General features: G+C 34.1%; 2 protein-coding genes and 1 long non-coding RNA gene across 3 annotated transcripts in view; 2 read left to right on the top strand and 1 right to left on the bottom strand.

Moving 5' to 3' along the window:
- The window catches only part of LOC135849053 (discoidin domain-containing receptor 2-like), a 285,224-nt gene that overhangs the window by 192,431 nt on the left and 68,356 nt on the right, over window positions 1–24,437 (bottom strand). The window lies entirely within an intron of this gene.
- On the top strand, window positions 1,016–2,229 carry LOC135847934 (uncharacterized). Its single transcript, XM_065367676.1, has 3 exons — window positions 1,016–1,170; window positions 1,433–1,497; window positions 1,598–2,229. Exons 1-3 carry the CDS (start codon window positions 1,104–1,106, stop codon window positions 1,868–1,870), a joined length of 405 nt encoding a protein of 134 aa, XP_065223748.1. The 5' UTR covers window positions 1,016–1,103; the 3' UTR covers window positions 1,871–2,229.
- LOC135848919 (uncharacterized) lies at window positions 18,462–19,294 on the top strand. The gene is made up of 2 exons (XR_010559455.1): window positions 18,462–18,869; window positions 18,955–19,294. It is a non-coding gene; the product is annotated as an uncharacterized LOC135848919 (long non-coding RNA).

The following is a 24,437-nucleotide window of genomic DNA, read 5'->3' as shown; positions in this document are numbered from 1 at the left end:
AGCTGACTTGAGTTTTTGAAAAATAGCCAAAATGTATTTTTTGAGCTTAATTTTAAGCCTATTTTTTACTAAAAAATTTCACGTAAAATTTCTAAGTAGTAAAGAAATGAGCAGCTACCACTCATGGAGATTTTCTCTCTAAGTCACATCCACTGATTGCTTTAAAGTATCATTTGTACCTACCTAGGTAATTCTTGTATTCCAAAATATTTTTTTTGTTAAAATCTACCTCTACACTCGAGTTTTTTTCAACAACTTCCTACTGTTTAAATTTTGCTAGGTACTCATTGAATGAGACAAAAGCAATGATGAAAGAATCATTTTTGTGTTTTTTTTAATCAACGGAGAAAAAAAAATCACCCACGTTTTTGATTCTTTAGTACCAAATTCGACAAGGAAAAAGAAATACAATCAGACTATCAACCTACGTATTTTCCCATCTTGCATTATTATAAATTTTCTCATCTCAAGCCGCAAAGTTTTGAAAACCTGCCAACCAAAGAACTCCAATTTTTCAAAAATTGATAGGTAGGCATTAGTAGGTAGTATGTATGTACCTATTACCTAACAATCATTTATTTTCAAAAAAAAAAAAATACCTTAATTTTATTTACTTAGGAAAAAAAGGAAACAGAACAAACCGAATGAATCACCGGTGAGAAAATTTTTGTTCGGGTAAGTACACGACTACGAGTAGTAGGTTGTGATTGATTTATAACTGGAAATGAACCGCGTATCAAACAGGTAGGTAAGCAATTTGAATTGATGACAAAGACAAGTAATAAATAGAAGTCCAGAAATGGATTTTGGAGAAAGCCTGCTTCAAAACTCAAAACTCAATTGAAGTTTTTGTACCAGGAAGCACATCTCATCCACCTGATCTATGAAGAAGAGATTATCTACGAGTAGGTACTATATACATATGTTTAAAAGGTGCACTTTTTGCTTCTCGTGTAGCGTCCTAATACTTATCTAGGAATTTTTGATATCAAAATATTAAAAGATACTGATATATACCTTATTGAAAATTTTATCAGAAACTGAGTGCTTTCGGAAGCTATTTCATTCATAAGCATTATCATCATGGCCGATGTTTAGTAAAAATGCGATTGTTAATACACGTATTGTTTCTTTTTTTATTTTTAATTCATGGTCAATGCTCGGATGAGAGTAAGTTTCATATTCAAATTTTTTACTTACACAGTGTGCCTCTGATCACGTTGAAGTTTTTGTGATTTTAATGAAAATAGGCTGATAGAATAGATTACTAATAAAAAATTATCATGAGCAGGTGTTTTTGTGACTGATTTATTAGGTACTTTAGTATTTTAGTTTTCCTCCTGAATCTAAATACGTTTAATTTTTAATTTAATTTAATTTTAGTGAAGTACCTAAGTATTTATTTATTTATTTTTACTTTCCAACAAAACAGATCCGACTTCAGATGTATCAACCACACATAATGAAGGTAGTAAGACAGTTGAAGGGAAAGCAGAAGTAAGTGTAAGCTGTTGTACCTCTACCTACTTATAAAACAAAATTACCTACAAGCATGTCACTCGATCAGCACTCACTATCGTTATATATATTTATTCAGGAGTTGGCTGAATCTGCCTCAGATATTCAATCAGAATCAGGAGCAGTCAATCAACCTCCACCGCCACCGTTACCGCAGTCACCACTAAGCACACGGCGTCCAAATGATCGTCGCAAAGCTCGCGATCGTCGTCATAAAGCGGCGGTTAAACTTCGTAAAAAGAAAGGCAGGCGAGCTCGTCATCATGCCCCAAAAGGACCGCGCTTACGTAGAATCCAACGTATTCGTCGTCGTTATAAAGCAATGGCAAAAAGACGTGGAAAAAAACATTAGGTAACTGAGCCATGGTATCACTTTTCTAGCTTTTCGGAATAAAGTAGGTAAGCATGTATCTACTGATAATTGACATGATCGTATTAACTTTCCTTCCATCGACTGTATCAAAAAAATATAAATCACTAACCAAATCGATTTAAAAAAATTCTCTCGAGATAAAAATGGGCCAAAAAAAGGTTCTGGAAGAAAATTGCCTACCTACTTAATTCCCTCCCAATTTTCGCATTTCAAGTTTACCCATCTCTATCTATTAAATACACAGTTCCAGTACCATATACCTAAGTAATTGGCTCTTATCCTAAAAAAAAAATTGTCGCATCATCAGGAGAAAATAATAAAGGTACATTTTTTCTATACGATGGAAGTTTGATTTTTACTAGCTAGATAAATGTATCTTTACATAGCGTCCAAGATTTAAAGTGATGTGAATATTTTTTCAAACGTACTATCTAATACAAGTTTTGTAATTTTCATTGAAATTTTCATTATTTTTTTATTCATTTTTTTCGAAAATTCAACTGTTTTTTTTTTTGCATTTTGAACATTTTTAAAAATTGAAACAATTTATGAAATATAGGTACAACTTTTTTGAATTTCAACCTTTTTTTTTGGTGGGTATTTTGTTCAATTTTTTTATGATTTGAACTGTTTTGAAATTTGTAAACGTTCTTAAATAAATTTTCCGGATTTTCTACAACTTTTAACATAAGTACCTAGGTATTTTTTAAAATTTGAACATTTTCTTAAAGTTTTAAACATTTTTAAAAATTTTCAAATTTAAAAAAAAACTAAACATTTTTGAATAATGAATGTTTTTTTTTATTTTGAATATTTTTTTTTGAATTTTGAACAATCAAACATTTTATTCAAATAATTATTTTTCAAATTTTCAAGATTTGTTTTCAAATTCGAACTTTTTTTGAAATACATGTTTTGAATTTTGAACGTCTTTTTTTTATAAAATTGAACACATACCCAGTGTAGAAAGGAGCGGAACCCCACTCCACAGTTGCTCGACTTGTCGCCCCAAAAAAATCACTGCAACGGCTAACACCAACATCGGTGTAAGAATTTGCATACCCTGTCTGACAGCAGGTTAATTGTAATGTTGCTTCAATAGATTCGTCGCGTCTACCCTCGAATGGTCTATCAAGCTTTCAAAACTTGACCAACAACTTGTTCATGCATAAGGTTACAAAAGAATTGTGTACTTATTTATAAAAATTCTGCTACATTCTGAAGACCCATTACTTTTCCAAAAGCTCATCGTTTAACCCAGCTGTCAAACTATAATCCTCGGAATCACAACATTATATTCGCATTGGTAGGTAGTAGGTACAAAAAAGAGGCGAGAAGAAAGAAGCCAGTAGCGTCACACAGCATACGACGAATTCCGATCACATTTATGGGTAAACCGCATACAACCCTCATGTTTTACGAACATCGTTATGGTAGCTGAAGTATATACAAAACAAATTCAGCAAACCTCTTTTCATACCGGACGATTTATTGATGACAAAACGTAGTATAAGCTACTTATGCCTTTAACGTACTTACTGATCGTAGTTAGCTTATAACTTCAGGAAGCTACTTTATTATTTTATGGTAGCTAGGTACATAGGCATATTCCCTAGTTTTTTATGCTTCAACGTCTAGGTAGGTAAGTAAGTAACTAAAAATATACTTATATAAAAAGTAAAACCGCCTTACTCATCCTACATTGAAGAAAAAAATCAATTCTGGCAAGCCCAGGGTGATATAGAATTTTTTTAAAACATTTAAAATGGGTAACTCGTGTACCTCGAGTTGAACACGTGCCATAGAAAACATAAGGGATGTTTTGTCGAAGGTATACGTCGATCAGATCTTACAGACTATACTCACATAGGTCTAGCTAGACCTATACAAGAATTCTTCTCTGTGATGAAGGGACATCCAAAAAGGGCAAACATGATCAGCCCTGTTTACAGAGAACAAAATGTAACTACCCTATTTGCATTATGGTTTGGCTTGGCTGCTGCTGGTGTTACACGAATATGAACGTGAATGAAAAATTTCTTATTATGCGCTTCATCATCAATCATTTATTAATATATGGTCGATATGTAACGCGAACTCGCTGCAAACTGCCTTGAGAAACACGTGTTGCATAACGGAGGGGGAAATAACGCTGCTTTAGGGTCAACGATGAATTTCGATTTACGGTACACGAGGGATAAGGATACGCGGAACCGATGATGGTAGCCCCATTGTAATTATCTAATTAACGTATTTTCTATGAAATTAGAATTAATATTTTATTAGAAAATGAACATACTTGTAGTTGGGTAGGTATGTGCTGTTGGGATCGCATTGAATAATTTAAAAATATTTATTGGAGAATATAAAAGACCTGAATTTGAACAAATGAAGCATGTGTTTCCAAAACGCACTAAGTCCAAAAAAATATTGATAAGAAATTCATGGTACATAGTACAATTTGGAAATGTAGAAATGGCCCAAATTGGCTGATTTTTTGATATGTTGTAGCCAAGACCTCTGGGCACAACATATCAAAAAATCAGCCATTTTGGGCCGCAACTTTATGCTAGATGGCCTTGCAACCTCAGAATCGTTGAAAATGGACTTAGTGCGTTTTGGAAACACATGCTTCAAATGCATACCAAAATTTTTCAAAGTCAACAGCTCGAGAAGAGCAATAGTAAATAACTTCATTCTCTTTGTGGTAAGAATTCATATTTTTTCGCTGACTCTGAAAATTTGTGTATTAAATATTAACTCAAGCGATCCCAACCTGGAATCTGATACCTGACACGTGACCTAATATGTACGTAGGTTAGAATAGATCGCCAAAAAAAATGGTTTGCAAATCGCTTATTTTTGGATAAATTTGTATTTTGAAAATCTTTTCTTGGCAAATATGTTCCATTAATTATGCCAAAATATGAAAAGAAATCAATTCTAAAACTGGGGAAATATCATGGAACGTAGTAATGTAAATTTTTGGATCATTTTTGCCAATTTTAAAAAATCGAAAAAAAAATAGTTACCCAGGAACTTATGAAAATTTTGAGGACCCCTGGCTCAGTCTACTGAACAGCTGGGAGCTCAACGTTTTTCTCGGTAGATTCCCATTCAAAGTAAACTTCCCCACTAATTTTCATCAAAATCCAGAATATTATTACGTACTTTTTTAGGTCGATTTAAAGAAATTGAAAGTTTGCAAAAAAATACGATTTTCTGATTTACAACGTGAAAAAAAGTTTTGACTGGTGAAGTTGAATCATTTGACCCATATTTTTACGTATCCGTTGAAAAAACTGAAAAAATCCCTTCTCTCGATAAAATAAATTCACCACAAAAAAAAACAAAATTCGAAAAAATTCTCCATTCCAAACATCAAAAAAAGTTTAAATTTATTCAGTTGCCTTATTTTGACCTCTTCTGACGTATTTCACGAAAAAGTTGATAAAAATCACACTCATAGCAAAAAAATTAAAATTCGTTCATTTTTTTAAATTTTTTCGAATTTTGATAATTTTTTGTGATGAGTTCATTTGATCGAGTGAAAGGGGGGTTTAAACTTTTTCAGCGGATACGTGAAAATAGGGGTTAAATGGATCAACTTCACCAATCAAAACTTTTTTTCATGTTTTAAATCAAAAAATCGCATTTTTTCGCAAACGTTCAATTTTTTAAAATCTATTTTACGAGATAACACCATCCCAATTTTTCAATATGTTGTTCAGTATGAAAAGTTGTCCATAATATAGGCATTTTTTTCAGAATTTCTGACAGTCGACTACGGTTTGAAACTTTTCGAGCTAATTTTTCGTACGAAAAAAAGTGGCAACACTGATTTTTATGATATCACCAAAAGGCCTTTCAAAACCTTTAACTATTGGAAAAAATTCCATTTTGATAGGTATCGCGGTTATCGAGTAATCCACTGCTGAAATGGATGATATTTCAAGTTCATTGAAAACTTTGATACCCCCTAGCAGTCTTCAACAAGGGCTAGAGGGCTGCGATTTGCGCCATTGGTCATCCCTTCAAAAAAATTTCCACAGGAAAAATTTCAAAAATAATCGCCGATCCCCTTACTAAGTACTTCTTGGTCGAATTGGCGTGGAATGCCCCGGTTGGAAATTTTTTAAACTTTGCTGTTCAAAAAGCATAAAGTCGTGGCAGCAAAATCCAGCCTCGCCAGATCTATGATAAATTGTGTGTAGTTGTCGAATTGAACAATGAGTAATGCTATCGACATAATTTTTCGTTTTTGAAAACAACCAGCCGCGTATTACGTACATTTTCAACATTCATTCCGCTTAGAAATCCCGACATACAGCTGTAAAAAATGTGAAATTATGCCTGATAAATTGATTAGTACGTAGCTCCATAAAATAAAGTGAAAATTGCATCGAACAAAACACGAGCATAAGCTTGCACGAGTTGGTAGGTGACTTCGATTTATTAAAAATTAAAAATAAAAACCTATGCCAAATTTATTTGCACAATTTGAACATTCGGGTTGTAGGGTACCTGCTGGCACAAGATTGTGAATCTCTATTAATGCACATATTTTCATCGATCAATCCCAGAAAATTTTTTTTGAAAAATGATTTCTGTAAGTTCGTTGCTTATGGAACATTGACAACAGATCATCTTTCAATAAAAATAGTGTTCACGTATCAGAAACTGTAACAACTGTAAGTATACTAAACCATGAAATGAACTAACGAAAAAAATCAAACCATCATGCAGACTGATTTTGGTAAAAAGTTTTCCATTTTGCAAAATCCGACCGACCATTTGCAATACAATCCGAGTGAAAATTTCGAAAGGCGTTCTATTTTAACTAATGCCGATGTGAATGCAAACACATGGGCCCGGTTTTCGAGCCTTCAAATCCGTAAATTATACAAGACAATATAATAGCGTTTATATGTAATGGGTATAGGTTGCAAGTTATACACAAGTAGGTAAGCATCTCTATCTACTCGTATATGTGCTGTATACCGAGTATAAAGTACCCCCGAAGACGCGTTATTTCATGACCACGTTATAGTACGTCACACCGTATTAAGAAGCCTTTTTGCACTTTATTTCAAAACACCTTAGGCTGTCGTAGCATACAGAATAAATTTACATCCGACCCGAGCACCGAGCTAATTACGTCTTACGGGGCTATCTCGTCATTTTATACGCAATCTAAATAACTCGCCTCTTCTGACTCCGGAATCCGGATTGCAGTGTAAGTATATCTAAATTCTACAGCAGACTATATAAAATTCGAGTAGACTGTAGAATTGTCATCACTCTATCTGTACTGTACCTACATACCCTACTACTACCTATCTAATATATTTTTCGGGCGCGCAACTCGACGCCGTATAAATTAAAATTGCAAATTCTATTCCATCCGAGATGCAGAAGATACGGAGCGTTTTTGGCGTTAATTTGATTCTCTTTGTATTGCCTCGACGTCAGCTCACTCAACGTGTATGTGCGGTTTAGGTTTTTGAATTTATTTTCAACGCTCACCTCTTTTCTCTCTCACGTTTCCGCTTTTTAGTCGCAATATGACGACAACGAGTCGACGATGACGTATCGTATCATCGTGTCGATGTATTTACGACGTGGTACTCGCATCTTTCTCTTGTAGTGGCAATATTGTAACACCAAATTCGCATATTTATCTGCTTCAAAATAGGTAAGAAAATTTAATACCATCAGTATTTAATATGATCGTCGAGTTGGATATCGTTCAAGGGCACTCTCTCGAGTTGAATTGTTTTGACGCAGGTGAATTTAGACAGAAAATTTCACATCAGAATTTATGAAAAAATAACGTAGCCTGCAAGTTAAGTGTAAAAGTATCGAGTTAAGATGGTGGAGAATTAATCTTTAAAATTAACAAATTGCAAATGTTTATATAAATTTAGTTGAAATTTGAAAGAAAGTTTTGGCAATTAATAGTCAAAATCTTTTGATCAACAGGTAGTGGAAAATTGAGTGTCCAAAAATGTACATATTTGTAAGTACTTAGTACATAATATTTGGATTTTAAGAACATACTTGCTGGAGCCTTCAGTGGATTTTTGGATTTTTCAAGTCTCAGAAAACAGCCACCATTAAAATATTTCAAAGAGAGGGGAGAGAGAGGTGGTTACTAAATCACATTTGAAAACTTCAAAAATAGCAAAAAATGTGATTTCTGTTTATGAGTATGCGTCCTGATTTTTTCCCTCCCTTCCCCTAACCATATTGAAGGAATTTTCTCAAATTTGGCTGTGTGGTTTAATTTGTGAGGGAAACCGTGACCTCAAGTTCGCGCATTATTCAAATTACCAAAAGTGATAAGGCTGGAGAGGGAGGGATTTTAAAATAAAAGAAGGAGAAATTGGATCAAAAATAAATGAAATATTTCAAAAAATACTTACTTATCCGAAAACGAAATTCAGCATCTTTTCAACACTGAAAAATATATAAATCTGCCGACGACAGCTCTAAAATGGTTTTAAAGCCAACATCAACTGATTTGAAACGCCAAATCAAATTCAAATCAATTCCAAATCGAATCTAAATTTGAATCAAATCCAAACAATTTTAAACCAAAAAAATGTTTATTTCAATCTCCTGCAGCTTTTCAGGTCTCAAACCCTGGATCTCATCAAATTTGGATTTTTCCATGAAAATCAAGGCTTTAATTTTCTTTTAGTTACCAAAAATCAAAAAAAAAAAGTTAGGTAGGTATGTAGGTACTAAAATTTGACTTAGTGATGTGTTTTTTCATGTTCTTTGGGGTTGGGATACTTTTTTGTTATGGTGAATGGAAGAGGAGGAATTTGCTTCATGAGATGAAATCAAAATGAATTCAAAAAGGTGTTCTATACATGGTCAAAAACATACATTTTAACACCTAACACACTATTTTACCTACGCATTTGATCTCCTCCAAATATAAGTATTTACTGCATAATACTCGTAATATGGGGGGGGGGAGCGAAAAATAAGCTGAAAAAAAAGGCTAGACAAGTAGACAGACGACCTTTGAAAAAGTACGCCAATGAGCTTGAGAATTCAGGCACACGGGTCAATGACCTTAAGAGGACAGACAGATGGATAGAAGATTGCAGACATCCACACAGACACATCACACAACCTCGAGAGGCCAGACAAGCAGACAGACGACCGCAAAGAGCGTACATACAGATAGGTCAGTGACCTTAATGGGGTCAGCCAGCGGGGTCAATGACCTTAAGATGCCACATACAGACAGACAAACGACCTTGCAAAGCCATACTGACGAATCAATGACCTTAAGAGGTCAGACCGGCAAACAGATGACTTTGGGAAGCTAGACAGTCGGGTCAGTGACCTCGAGAGTCTAGGCATACGGATCAATGACCTTAATTGGCTGGTAAACAATTTTTCTGACTTTTATCGATGATTTTTATTTGTTTTAACGCTTCATATCTTCTCCAAGTTGACCTCGCTGTAAAGCAAAAATTTGATGAGTATATATATGTTCACGACAGCACACTTATGAACCCATGTATGGGTTAATCTTGCATAAGAAGTGAACCAGTAGGTTTACCAGCCTGGCTCACTTCGTAAAGGCTAAAGTTACATAACAAGTGAGCCACCTGTTTCAAACTAGTTTTGTCAAAGTTAGCTGCGCGCACCGAATGTTTCTCAGAGATGTTCGCTAGATGTAGTACTAACATGAGGCCTATAGAATAGGAAGTACTGGTCGGCATACCCAAAGCCCCGTTGAAATTGGGTATGCATGATGATAAATTTGACTAATGATTTTTCTGCATTTTATTGCTCTATGGGAATACTGTTGATACCAAAAATTTTGATGTGGTTCAGACTTTTTGACAACCAAGCAATTTTCACAAAATTCAATATAGTTCAAAAAATTTTAAAATTTTTTTGAAAAAATTGTCTCCAAAAATGTTTTATTCTGTTTCTTGATACAGATAAATTATATATTTCAATGACTGTGCAATTAGAATTTTGATTAGTTAATTAGAACAGAAATTGAAAATAATTTTAAAAATTTTGAAATTTTGAAAAATTGGCTCATAAGCCTGCCGCGATGCCTATATATATATACATATATTCAGAAAATACATATTTTGGATATGTGATTGGCAGTTTTCAATTTCATTTCATTTTTCCTCAAACCCCCTCCCCCTTCCCCCACACTCCAATCTTGGAAATTGAAATTTAGAATATTATATCAGTGAGCTCGATTATACCATTCTGGAATAGAAGGATTTTTTAGAGTTGCGTGGGAGTTAAAATTTTGTGGAGGAGAGATTTAGGTATGTAGGTACCTATTTAACCTTGAAAAAATTATTCAATTGGTTTGAAAATGTAATAAGTATGCAGATGCAGAGAAAAATCCTAAAAGGGTAAGCTAACGGACCAAAAAAGCAGAGAAGAATGACCTAGAGAAAAAAATTATAGTTGGAAAGCATCGCGTAGATATAGCCCAAGTACAAAAATACTTACCTATCTATATTAATTTTTAAAAATGAGGAATTTTTGAGAAGATCTCTATAGATCTGGGTACCTATTTATATCTATATATATACTTTTTACCTGTGAGTTTCCTTTGCAACGACGATCACCACCGCCATTCAAAATCCACTACGAATATAATTAAAGAAAAAGCCCTCGAATGGGGTCAAGTAGGTATTCCATGAAACTAAGGTTTCTTTTTTTCTGAACATTTGCTGTTGCTCGACGATCTCGTCCGGTGTTTTGAATTAAACATAAGACAACTACACGTCGACGACGAAAAACATGACATCTTTTACGTACGCAGTGTGTACTTATCGGTGTTCTTTTCTCTTTTTTTTTTCTTCGTCATCGTCTTCGTGTCGTATCATTCTTTCTTTCGGGAAAAGTACAATCCAGAAGAAGTAATACCGTTGACATTTCGCTCCAGTCTCCTTATTTTCCTCTTCAATTATCGTATCATCAAGCAATTCTCGCTAGTACTTCTTTGTTAAAAGCTGTCCAGTTTAATTTCATTGCTCATGTTTTTGATCTTTGTTCTTTTCACCGAGGCACGGTCGTTTTTTTCTATTTCGTTGTTCTATTCGCATTTAAGGTATTAAAGTAACTAACCCTTTTTAAATTCGATAAGCGAGATGTTTTTTTCCTTTACTGTTTGCAGTTTGTTTGAATGGACGTGAACTGAAAAAATAAATTTGATTTTTGCTTTCGATTTGGAGGGACATCGACTCCTTCCCAATGTGCAAAAACGTCGACACAATGTGTCTGCTGTGTCCGCGGATTTGTGGCTGTTTGTGTCTGTTTTTTTCCGGTTTTTCAGACACAATGTGTCTGTTTTTTGCATATCTCCTATTACAAATGTGTAGGCAATTCTCACAATCAATAGCCCAACAAAAGAAAAAAAGATTCTTTTGTGTGGAACTACCAACAATAACAATAAGACGAATTCCATCCTAAAACCTAACCTGTACTGTAGACTGTTTAGGGTAGTTGCTCATACGTACCTTGATTATATATGGATACATATAGTGACAGAACCGGTTTCCTCTCTACTTTCTCTTGGATGTTTAGTTTGGTTGCTTATGGTCTCCTCCTACCCCGCATAAAGGGATGTTTCAAAACTTCATTTACAGGAGTACACCACTAGTGAAGGTTTAGAAATAGGTATTAAATTATGCATATTCGCCTATTGAGCCTCCTTAAGGAGATAATTTTTTTAGATCAATTTTGAAATAATTTATCCCTCAAAAATATGCATCTGTAGGAAATAATTTTTCAAATTTTTTGAGGTGTGTTAAGCAGTGTGTGATACTTTCAAATGGGTGAAATAATTTTTAAATAAGAAATCGTGTTATTTGAGGAACATTTCCAGCAAAACTGTAGGTAGGTCTAGGTACCTCCTTTCTTTTCATACTAACACTACCTATAAATATTATTTTTCTATCCCAAAGTAAGTAATAGGCCTAGGTATATTTTGTAATCTATGAAAAATGAGTAAAGTACATTTTTTTTCCAAAAGTGCTTCGCATTTAAAAAAATGATAGATACATAATTGCATATCTACGCAGATATCCAAACGAATAATAATAAAAAAATACAAATCATTAAGGGTTTGTGGGAATCAAATTTTTGGGAGTTTTTTTTTCGAGTCAAAAAATAATGTTTTCCAAATTTTTGTAATCAACTTTTTAATGGAGAGCCTAAATTAAATTGTTAACCAAGTCCGAAAAAAATGTAAAAAATGGGTGACACTAGTACTTAAAAATTGAAGTTGCAAACATTCAAACAACCCCCACAAAAAATATGATGGAGCTTTGAAATTTGCGTTATCTGTACCTAATGGCTAATATGTACCTACATATCAGACTCCTAAAAGCTATTTCATTTTACTGTGATAACGAAAATGATGTGCAACTCAACATACATTTGAGATAGGCAACCATTCCATCAGCAGGCGGTCACATTGTGAACGTCTTACCGGTTTTACAGTCACATAGTGTCTGGTTTTCACTACACAATGCGTATTGTTTTGAAAACAGACACAAAATGTCCGTTTTACTGGATTTGTGTACTGTTGTGTCCAATTTTTACGGACACGCTTGCACATCGGGTTGTCGCGTCGTTAATTCCGCAACATCTTTGTTTTTATTACCTAACGTCTTTGCCGGATCATCAGGGATGGTGATTTCATTTGAATGCAAATTATACGCGTGTGTTCGAAGGTTGGTGCTATAAAGTCTAAAATTCTATTTATATGCATGTGGGTACTTGATATTGCATTAAAAATTTATAAAATTGCAGCGGTGTATTATGGATCCAGAGGGTAAGAAAGGACGACTCTGTGTGCGGTGGGTCTTGGGTGATTTATAACATTTCCCTCTCTCAATATTGTGGTCCTTTTTGGCGGAAAATTTACATTAATAGATGATTCTCAGGTAGGTACCTAGTGGGTGATTTTTTAAACACAGATTAATTAATAATAATACCTACCTACTATTTAAGAAAACGAAAGCTCCAAAAAAGTGACATTTATAATCTATCATTCAAGAAAAAAAAATGGATCAGAGAGTAAGAAAGGAAAGATGCAGAAGACAAGAACAGGAGAGAGAGAGAATAAAAATAAGGCAAACCGAAGAGAAGGAAAAAAGTAGGCCACGTTAATTACTTCATCCTTCATGAATAAAACAGCTTAAAAGTCGTAGTAGGCTTTCCGGGCGAAGATAATTTGCTTAAAATAAAATATTACGTCGCATGGCAGGTTGTTTTGTTTCCATTTGAAATTTTACAAAATCCTCTTATTATTGTAGCAGGTAAAAAAGAAAACATTTTTTTTTTCACTACACCGAAGAAGGACTGCTTAAACAACCATTTCGTACTTTATCTCTGGCCCAAAAGAAGAAATAACAAGCTTTAATTTCACTTTCAACATTATTACCTACCGGGGAGGCTTTTTTCTCGCGATTTTCGGCCAGACTTTAAATACGGATTTGAAATTTAATTTTATGACGGTAATTTCTGCCTCGGTGCACTGCTTTCCAAGACATTTAATGCAACTGAAGAAACATAGAATGCGTAACTTGACCTTGTGATGTGTTTTGATGGGATAGGATGAAGAATTGCTGGAAATTTGAACTAAAAACTGCAAATATTTCAAAAACGTTACCCTTAACATCGACTGTTAAAATTTTTTGTTCGAATAACACAACAATCCAAAAATACTAACGTACCATAGGGTTTTTGAAAACGAATGTCACGCCAGAAATTATAAAGTTTTGCTCGTGTACAGATGTGCACATTTGGCATATCTTCTCCACCTCTGCAGTCAAAAAAACAATACGCAAACATACGAGATAGATATCACTTTGTCTTTTGGTGTAATATGAATGAAATTTTCGTAAACGATAGCACCTAAATTGCTCTCAGCACTCACAGTGCACCACTTGAAATGAAAATCTATCTTAAATACCGCTCGTAAATCACGACCACCGTATTTTGCTACATAAACCGAAATTTCGGATTTCTTAAAGCAATTAAAAGCTCGGCTATAATTCCTTTGGAGTAATTATTTAGTGTGAGAGAGGACAAACGAGGCAGGCAAAAGTAGAGGAGAAGGGGAAAAAATCAGACGATTTAAATGCCGAACCGAACTTAAGTAAAACGGAAATGCTTTTAAAATTAATCGATCGGAATTATTTACGACTTAATTTTAATTAAATTAATAACCGCCGATGTATTTCTTAGCGTCAGAAACATTCATTAAATATAATTCACCCTCCGGTGTATGGTAATTTCGTTTATGAGTCGTTAAGCCGGCTAATATTTGTATAATTTAATATCGATTATTTACGAATTCGTTCAGGTGGTCGTAAAATTATAATAGGTAACTGGTGTATTTGGAAAAATTTTATTCAAAAGCTGTGTTTGCAGAAAATTTTGTTGTTGAATAAGGAAAACATCGTCTGCTTACAATCGGGTAGGTTTTCTTTGTAATTTTCTCCCTTGTTTTCATTTTTCCCCAACTCCACCTATACATTTTTATAAATAAATTTTCCAATTTATACCTACCCAAGTCCCTAAACCTAATTTAATAAAGTACCATAGGTAATAAACTTCAACTGAATAAGTCGTGCACTCATTTTAAACTAATTTTATGAAACATTACATAGCTAGAAACTAGAGTATGATGAAAACTTCATTGCAACACAACGAATACCACCCGAATATATATATTTCTTATTCGAGCAAAATTGTATTACATGTGCATCGACCCGGATAAACAGTTTTTGAAAAGAAATTGTCCGAAAAATCGAGTGTACACGTTGACTGCGTTGTATTATCGAATTACCCTCGCCAGTGTGCTTGTGTGAACTACATCTTGTTTAAACATCGAGAAAATTATTTCATTTTGTTTTCCGATGTGATGAAGTTTTTTTCCTATAGTTTTTTCCCTTCTGCTTTATCCTTTCTCTTCAGTATAAACGCAAACCCATCATATGCACGCTTTCTCTGGCAAATTTATAACGTTTAAAGAATAAGATCAATGTTGGGAAATGGTGTAAATCTTCGTTTACCATATGAGCGACCTCTTTTCTTTTTTGGAAAAAAAAAAGTATGATTCTTTTTTTCTTACAATAATATTGCTAGGCGAAAGTATCCGGATGTAATTTGACAATTTATGAGCTCCATGGTGAACAATTCCGGAAAACTTACATTATTAGGTAACAATATAGTCTACCAAACTGTAAATAGTATACCTTAGGTACAGGTAAAAAAAAAAAAAAAAACATTTTGAAGGGAACATTCGTGGAATTAGGAATTACTTGCAGCGTGCAGCGCTACGATTTCTTATACCTGATATTGCAAAATTAAATTTTTGCGGTTTTAAAGAAAATTACACGATTTGGGATTTTTTTAATTCAAGTTTGTAGAACACAGATAGGTAAGTACATAGGTAACATGAGAATAATTTTACTCTGAAAACTGGTGACTTCTTGGTGACACAAAACTCATTAGGTACAAAATCGATCGCATACCGTCACTGCTTGATAAATCTGTCAATTGTCATCAAGGAGCCACCAGACCATCAAATATAAATTTTCCATGGTTTGGTAACTTCTTGGTGACGGATCCAGCAAAAGTTTCCAAGTACGAAATCGATCACATAATATGGTCGCTGCTTGAAGTCAACAGACTGTCAATATAAATTTTCTATTGTTTGGAGACTATTTGGTTAATGATTCGCCAACAGAAGACTAACCAAGAAGTCACCAGACTGTCAAATATATATTTTCTATGGTTTGGTGACTTATTGGCGACTGATTCACCAAAAGTCACTAAGTACAAAATCGATCACATATGGTCACTACTTTATGAATCTGTGACCATAGAGTCACCGGACAATAAAATATGAATGTTCTATTGTTTGGTGACTTCTTGGTGGATGATTCACCAAAAGTCACCAAGCACGAGATCGATCGCATGTAGTCGACTGCTTTGGTGAATTTGTCATCAAGGTGCCACCAGACCATCTTTAAATTTTCTGTTGTGTGGTGAATTCTTGATGAATGATTTACCGAAAGTCATCAAGAAGTCATCAGACCATCAAATATAAATTTTCTGTTGTGTGGTGAATTCTTGGTGAATGATTCACCAAATGTCACCAAGAAGTCACCAGACTATCAAACATGAATTTTCTATTGTTTGAGTCACCATGAAGTCGCCAGACTGTCAAACATGAATTTCCTATTGTTTGCTGACGTCTCGGTGAATGATTCACCAAAAGTCACCATGAAGTTACCAGACTGTCAAAAATGAATTTTCTATTGTTTGGTGACTTCTTGGTGGATGATTCACCAAAAGTCACCAAGCACAAGATCGATCGCATATGGTCACTACTTTATGAATCTGTGACCATGAAGTCACCAGACTATAAAATATAAATGTTCTATTGTTTGGTGACTTCTTGGTGGATGATTCACCAAAAGTCACCAAGCACAAGATCGATCGCATGTAGTCGACTGCTTTGGTGAATCTGTCACCAAGGTGCCACCAGACCATCTTTAAATTTTCTGTTGTGTGGTGAATTCTTGGTGAATGATTTACCGAAAGTCATTAAGAAGTCACCAGACGATCAAATATAAATTTTCTGTTGTGTGGTGAATTCTTGGTGAATGATTAACCAAAAGTCATCAAGAAGTCACAAGACCATCAAATATACATTTTCTGTTGTGTGGTGAATTCTTGGTGAATGATTCACCAAATGTCACCAAGAAGTCATCAGACTATCAAACATGAATTTTCTATTGTTTGAGTCACCATGAAGTCGCCAGTCTGTCAAACATGAATTTCCTATTGTTTGTTGACTTCTTGGTGAATGATTCACCAAAAGTCACCATGAAGTTACCAGACTGTCAAAAATGAATTTTCTATTGTTTGGTGACTTCTTGGTGGATGATTCACCAAAAGTCACCAAGCACAAGATCGATCGCATATGGTCACTACTTTATGAATCTGTGACCATGAAGTCACCAGACTATAAAATATGAATGTGCTATTGTTTGGTGACTTCTAGGGGAATGATTCACCAAAAGTTACCAAGAAGTCGCCAGACTGTCAAATAGGAATTTTCTATTGTTTTCGTGAATTCTTGGTGAATGATTCACAAAAAGTCATCGAGAAGTCACCAGACCATCAAATATACATTTTCTGTTGTGTGGTGAATTCTTGGTGAATGATTCACCAAATGTCACCAAAAAGTCACCAGGCTGTCAAAAATTAATTTTCTATGGTTTGGCGAATTTTTAGTGAATGATTCACCAAAAGTCACCATGTACAAAATCGATCGCATATGGTCACTGCTTTATGAATCTGTGACCAAGATCGCCAGACTGTCAAACATGAATTTTGTATGGTTTGGTGAATTCTTGGTGACTGCTTCATCAAAAGTCACCAAGGTGTCACCAAACTGTCAAATATAAATTTTCTGTAGTTTGGTGACTTCTTGGTGAAACATTCACCAGAAGTCGCCAAGCGCAAAATCGATCGCACATGGTCACTGCTTTATGAATCTGTGACCAAGTACAAAATCGATTAATTATCTACTTATGCTCACTGCTTGGTGAATCCGTCGCCAAAGGGTCACCAGACTGAGAAGTATGAATTTTTTATTTTTTGGTAACTTCTCGGTAACAGAATCGTCGAAATTCACCCCAAGTACAAAATCGATTATACATGACTTTTACCGTCCAAAGTGACTGAAAATGAATTTATTTGCCAAAAAATTGGAGGTACTTGTACGTATTATTGACAAGTACAAACCAAAATTCGCCAATTTTTCCCTGTTTGCTGATACAATTTCCAACTGGAAAATTACATTTCACAATTTTAGAAACCCCTCAAATCCTCTTTTCAATAGTTGAGGCAGGCTAAAACTTACGTTTTGACTTAAGGCATCAAAATCATTCATACTACATAGGTACCTACCTATACGTTGGTAATTATTGTAATTTATTCATCGACTCAGCTTTATCACAATACTTCAATTTCATTTCACTCATTTTCACCGAACCGAATGCAATACATATCATTTTGCAATGATGAAAGCTGTACCTACAGCTTTATAGTAGGTCTAGGTGTATCTGTATACCTACATATGGCAAGTTTCCTCATCTATGAAAAATATAAAATCATAATGAGTTCTAACCTATCCAGATCTATGAAAAATTACAGCAGTTACATTGAATCACGTGCAGGTAATTATTTCATCGACACAATTTCAATTTTTGGTTTTCACAACGATTAACCGCGCATGACGTGCATCTGTTTAAAATTTGTGATAGGACTTTATGGTGTAAAGCTGCGAAAACGTGAAATCATGACAAAAAATTGTTGAATAACATCGTAAAATATTGCTGAAATCGCATTGAACAAAACACGATCATAGTTGAAATGACTAGTTGTTCATTTACAAAAAAAAAAATAATAAAACTAAAATAAAACCATTTACGTGTGCAGGTCTAGGTACGCCAATTTTATTTGCACTACTATTCGCACGCGTACGTTTACCTACTGAGGCAGAAATTAATTTTTTTTTGAAAAATTTGTTTTCAATGTAACATTAACACCGCATAATTTTCGGGTATTCGTACGTATACATTTACTCAATAAGGCAGAAATAATTTTTTTGTGAAAAATATGGTTTTATTGGAATATATACTGCATAATTTTCGTGTATACCTACTAATCGCTATTCGTACATAGGTACTTAATGAGGTCAAAATTAATTTTTTTTTAAACACTTGTTTTCATTGTAAAGTAACATTAAAGCTGCATAATTTTCGTGCGATTGGTTAAAAACTTAATGTTAAAGCATAATGTGTTGGTATATTGTTCAAACGAAATTGACTATGTATCTGGTTCAAAGATTGATTTCTAAGGAATGTGGACCTAGTACTTGCAAAAGGTAAGAAAAAAGAATCATGAAATACTTAAACTTTCGAAGGGATCTATAAAATTTGAGTTTTTAACTCATAAGAAAAATTTTTCAGTGAATAGCTGAAGCTCCCTGACACAAGATACATACTATGGATCTCAAATTGTGAAAGTTGCTGTAAAAATTCACCGTTTAGTGATAATTCCCGTAAAAAAGTGATCACGAGTAGAGTGGATCGAATTTATTACTCGACAAAGACCAGTCACAATTTGTTGTTTGTTATTACATCCATGATTATGACTCCAGTGATTTGTTATGATTTCCTGGAAAAAACAGAGACCTATGGGAATAATGCAAGTATTTGATTTCGTTTAGATTATTTTTTACAATTATTATTATTTTTCATTTTTATCAATTTTTTTTTCAATTAAGAAATAAACATTAGACCACTTTTCTATAGTTTACCCTCATTTATGAACGTAACCAACCACTCACAAAGGAGTTATATACAAACTGGTAGAAATTATTTTTAACTGGCAAAACTAAATTGAAAAGATGCATGCGAAAATTTATCATCAGCCCAAATCTCAGCAACTGAAGTGCATTTTTTGATTTTTGGTGAATTTTTGAAAATCAAATTTGGGCAAAAATTTGGGGAAAATTCACTCTTCATAGGTAAAAAAACAATCATTTCAAGCCTTCCCCTTCCTTTACCCCAAAAAATCAAATGAGAAACAAAACAATTATTTTTCAAGAGTACTTACACCTTCATTGTCTCCTACACACACACGAACACACACAGATCCAAGCAAAAACAAAACAATCCATTCCATTATCTTAGTTCTGCAACAGTTACGTCATGGAAAATCATTTCTTGCCAGTATAAGCTTTGACGCAATAGAAAAACAATTCGGTACATCGAGACCTAATTGAATTTACACTTCGACAAAAGAGAATTTTGTAAAAGTTTATAAACAAATAAAAACGTTACTTGTCACTATTCGCCATTCGCCATCATTAAGGTGTACGGGTTCGAATGCTAACGAAGATGCAGAGTTTCAAACAAAAAAGCTGCCGAAGAGAAAACTTCCGTTAATGCAGTTTCGAATAAATTTTCAAGCTTGGTTCCACCTACCATCTTATACTCGAGCTACTTCCGACAATGAAGCCCCCCAGACCTTGACACTACTACAATAAAACTGTACCATCTACCATCGAGTTTTTATCCTAAGGCGGCGGAATATTTACGGAAAAAGTTTTACGAAAATTGATAATAAATTGTCGAGGCATCCAGGTCGGTGGAGTATACTCGTAGTATATTTTTCTTCTCGCGTAAAATAAGATCGCTAATTTTTTGTCTTCGTAAACGTAGGAAAATTTACTAAATTTAGAAGTTACCTACGACAACCTAAAGTGGTAGGCGTTTTAAGGGGGTCACGAATATTTTATAAGATCATTGTTTGTTTTATTTGGTTAAATAATCGCTAAATAATTCCGCTTCAAGGAAACAGATGTGGTCTGGAGATAATGAAAAATATTTCCAAAAGTATCGATAGGATATTATTTTCCTACCTACTTGAGACTTTATTTTAAATCGCTTTCCTCCCTCACAAAAAAAATTGAAAGTGATAAAGAATTGCCCAATCATTTTGTTACTAGTATCTATATGCCCAGGAAAAGCACTTTCAAGATTTAACAGGTGTAGGTGCACAGATCAATTTGATGAATTGATGGAAAACTAAGTAGGTAAGTACACATAAGTACCCTTGATATAAATAGATTGAAAATTTTGAATTTTAATTGATGTTATAAATAAATTTTCTCGTTTTTTTTTTCAGGTTCATATACCTACTCATAGATTATAAGATATTATTTTACTACACAAAAATCAAATTACACCCACGGTTTGGCATTGAAAATTTAACAATAATTACCACCCACCAAGGCTAAAATTAGGTCGGAAAAGCTACAGCTTGTTTTGAATGAAATAAATTATTGAAAATGTAGGAGGAGCTAAAAAAGTAGAGTCTAGTTTACAAATAATACACGCGATAGATATTCGATTGTTATGTGTACTTATTTCCCATATACCTAGTCTTCATATACATAGAAAAAGTTTTTCATCATATTGGCTGGATACACCAACTATGCAGGAAGTATACCCACTATATAGTTTGGAATCAAACCCAGTACACCTACTACCTATACAATAAACATGCATGTTGGAAAAATAACAGCAACGATTTTTTAATAAAGTTGGTTTATTTGTTTGAAAAGTCACGCATACCAGCGCGTAAATGACATGTTAAAGTCGTACCGACGTTCTTTCGACTTGGAAATGAAGCAGGTACATAAAACAAAAAGACGCAGGGTTAAACTCTTTATACACATAAATACAAAACGAACCGATAACTTTGTGTCCATTTGGCAAAATAGCTAATTTCTACTACTACGCGAGGTTTAGAGAGAATTACCAAACTAAAAGGGGCGAAAAATAAATACCACGCGTTATAATTAGTGAAATCTATTAGGTAGGTACCTGTCTACGATGTACAATTGTACATCTACTGTTAAACTTTGCCCACGGAAAGGAAAGTGTTGTATAATGCGCCAGAATCGTAATGAATAAATTTATAACGAACGTGCAAATTAAATTATACTCGGATTTGTGTACGAATTATTGTTACAAAAAGGATTAAGTTTTCATATTTCGCGTATTTGCCGAGAAAATTATTGCTCGGGTGGGTGCTGTGTAGATATAGGAAAGTGAGTTTTTTGCACCAGGAAATTTACTGGTTTGGATTTTTGGCGGAATAATGTCTGTTAATTTAGAAGTAGGTATCCGAGGGTTTCCAAATACATAATTATATCGAAATATTTCGTGATTGTCTGAAAAAAGTGCACATTATTGGTCTTAATTTAAAATTCTACATCTAACTATGGTAATGCATTGGTTGATTTCAATGACAGAGTTTGGGTGCAACATTTCAAGCAACATGAAAATATCATTTTAAAAATACCTACCTACCAATTACCTATACCTACATTGCACTCCCCCCGGGCAACTCTGGGACAATTTTTTTTCTATAGGGGACATCCTAAGAGACATTTTTCAGCAAACTTTCCAAAAAAAAGCTAGCCTTACTAACAAGATGGCGGATATTTCAATTGACTGATTGATATGAGGAAATATGATCTCCCTAAGACTGCAAGTATGGTAATGTGAGAACTCCTACTACATCTCTATGACGTTTCAATGACGTAGCTATCCGTGGCACACAGCTCGAAGGCTCGTGCATCGGACCTTTTACCAGCATTCCAGCAACGATACTCTTGGTTTCGACCGTCGCGAAGGTTGGTACTTGGTCAAAAAGTAGCATAATGAAATCTATTAGAAGGCAGAAGAGGATCCCTCGTGTGTATCCTCTTCCCCTTTTTTACCGATGTTACCCACTACATTAAAGTGGTTAATATGAATTGAGGAGGCGAGAAGCAAAGGGCGATAAGTCACAGATTTTTTTTTTTTGAGTTAGCATCACTGTCTTTAGTAAAATTCAACGAGGAATCCAGTGATGTTGGTTTCGAAACTCCAAAGTAATTTTAAACGGGTGAAAATCTACAAAAATGTTTTCAAACGGCGACATATGGCAGTTAAGTCCGCGTAGGTTGGCGTCAAAAGGCAATAAGTCCACCTTTTTTGGTACTTTTTCGTGTTTATTTTTGTCTTACCTGTAAAATAATGCCTAGACCATAACAGAAATGGATTCTGCGTTAAATTTTGGTTAAGAAAACGTTTTGGTATTTATGTTTTAGGTGTTCAATATTGAAAAATCCTCGAAAATGTGTGGAAATGGCGACAAAAGGCAATAAGTCCACCTTTTTTGCTATTTTTATTGTGTTTATTTTTGTATAACTTGTAAGAACAATGCCTCAACCATAACAGAAATGGATTCTACGTTACATTTTGATTAAGAAAATGCTTTAGTATTATGTGATTATGGCGTTAAATATTAAAAATCAGCACAAATTTCACATACTGAAGCAAAAGGCGATAAGTCCAAACAAAATTGCCCCAGCGCCCCCACATAATTTTTCAAAGTGCAAAATATGGGGGATTAGTTACTATGAGTCTGCTCTTTCATTTAAGACCAAGTTTGAAAAAATTGGTTGACCCAGAGCTTCACAACGGTTCTTTGCATTTTTCTCCAAAAAAAAAAAAAATGTGACTCATCGCCATATGCTTATTGCCTCCTCAATTTCTATCATGATCTAAATAATCGTATGTGATAAATCGCGGTATCTTTGTGTATTTCTCCGATCCTGCTAGCCATTGGAAGTACTTCTCCTCTGAAAAGGTGCTTCATGTATTACATTTCTGTCGATGCTGACTATTATTGGGGTACAGCCACCGAAAGAGACAGAAAACTTGGACATTATGCGTACAGTTTCAAGGGTAAGTAATTACCCCCTTTTATCCATTACTGTATATTAATTATATTTTTACTTCATCGCTACTTAATAACAATGCTTTTACATTATTATTAAAATTATTCTATTAAATAACGCGAGTTGTAAGGTAGAAGCCAGAGCTTGTATCCATTATAAAATAACTCTAAAATTATTTTATATTCGCTTTATCTATTTTAACGTGTATTTTTCTATTATTCTTTACTATCAATAAAACACATAAAATAACACTTGTGTCGGCTATGTGTATTGATTTGATAATTTGGAATGATTAATGTGAAGAGTAGATGGTATTGATTGAACCCTCTCCTAGAATCTGAGCTATCCAAGGCAAGGCAAATATTCACTACGTAAGGGAATATTTCTAGACTCAACCACATAAATAGGAATTATGGTAATTTCCCTCTATCCCAGTCATGTCTAGTCTCACTCTATCAAGATCAGTCGAAATCACTGATTTTGCTTTCTAAAAAAAAACTCGCACCAAAATTTTTCAACCAGATCAAATTGAATCGAATGAAAATACAAAAATTTATTACCAGCCAGAATTTCAAGTTCTTTGAGTGCATTTTTCGAATTTTGGTCAATTTTTTAAAATAAAATGTTGACCAAAAATGAGGGAAAAAATCAACATTTTCCCCAAACTGATCTAGAAAACTGAAACTTGGGATATATGTACCAACCCTATTTTTGAACTGCCAAATCAATTGGAAACGGGTTCGAATCTTTTAGAGCAGTTCAAGAGCCTCCAGCGGATTTGGGAAGGTTGAAATTTCCTCAAAATTTTATCGAATATAGAGTTGGAAAACCAAAGTTTTCTCTGTTCTCTAATTTCAACACTCTATTAAGTCGACTACAAGTGGCAAAGTGGCGTTGGAGCCTTCAGCGAAATTTTGAAAATTACTGGTGCCTCCTGCAGGTGTTTTAATGCTTGAGATTTACATGAAATTTTACCGAATGGCCGGAATGGCGTTGGAAAACCTAAATTCACTTTGTACTCCAATTTCAACACCGATATTAGGTTGACTGCAAGTGGTTTCAAGTCATTTGAAGCCTTCAGCGAATTTTTGAAATCTCAGTTTTCCAAAAACGACATAAAAATCCTATTACGTACACACCATGCAAGATAAT

Source organism: Planococcus citri, chromosome 5 (assembly GCF_950023065.1).
Source record: "Planococcus citri chromosome 5, ihPlaCitr1.1, whole genome shotgun sequence".
Lineage (NCBI taxonomy): Eukaryota > Metazoa > Arthropoda > Insecta > Hemiptera > Pseudococcidae > Planococcus > Planococcus citri.
The sequence above is the reverse complement of the archived record's forward strand: the minus strand, read 5'-3'. Positions and strand labels throughout refer to the sequence as shown.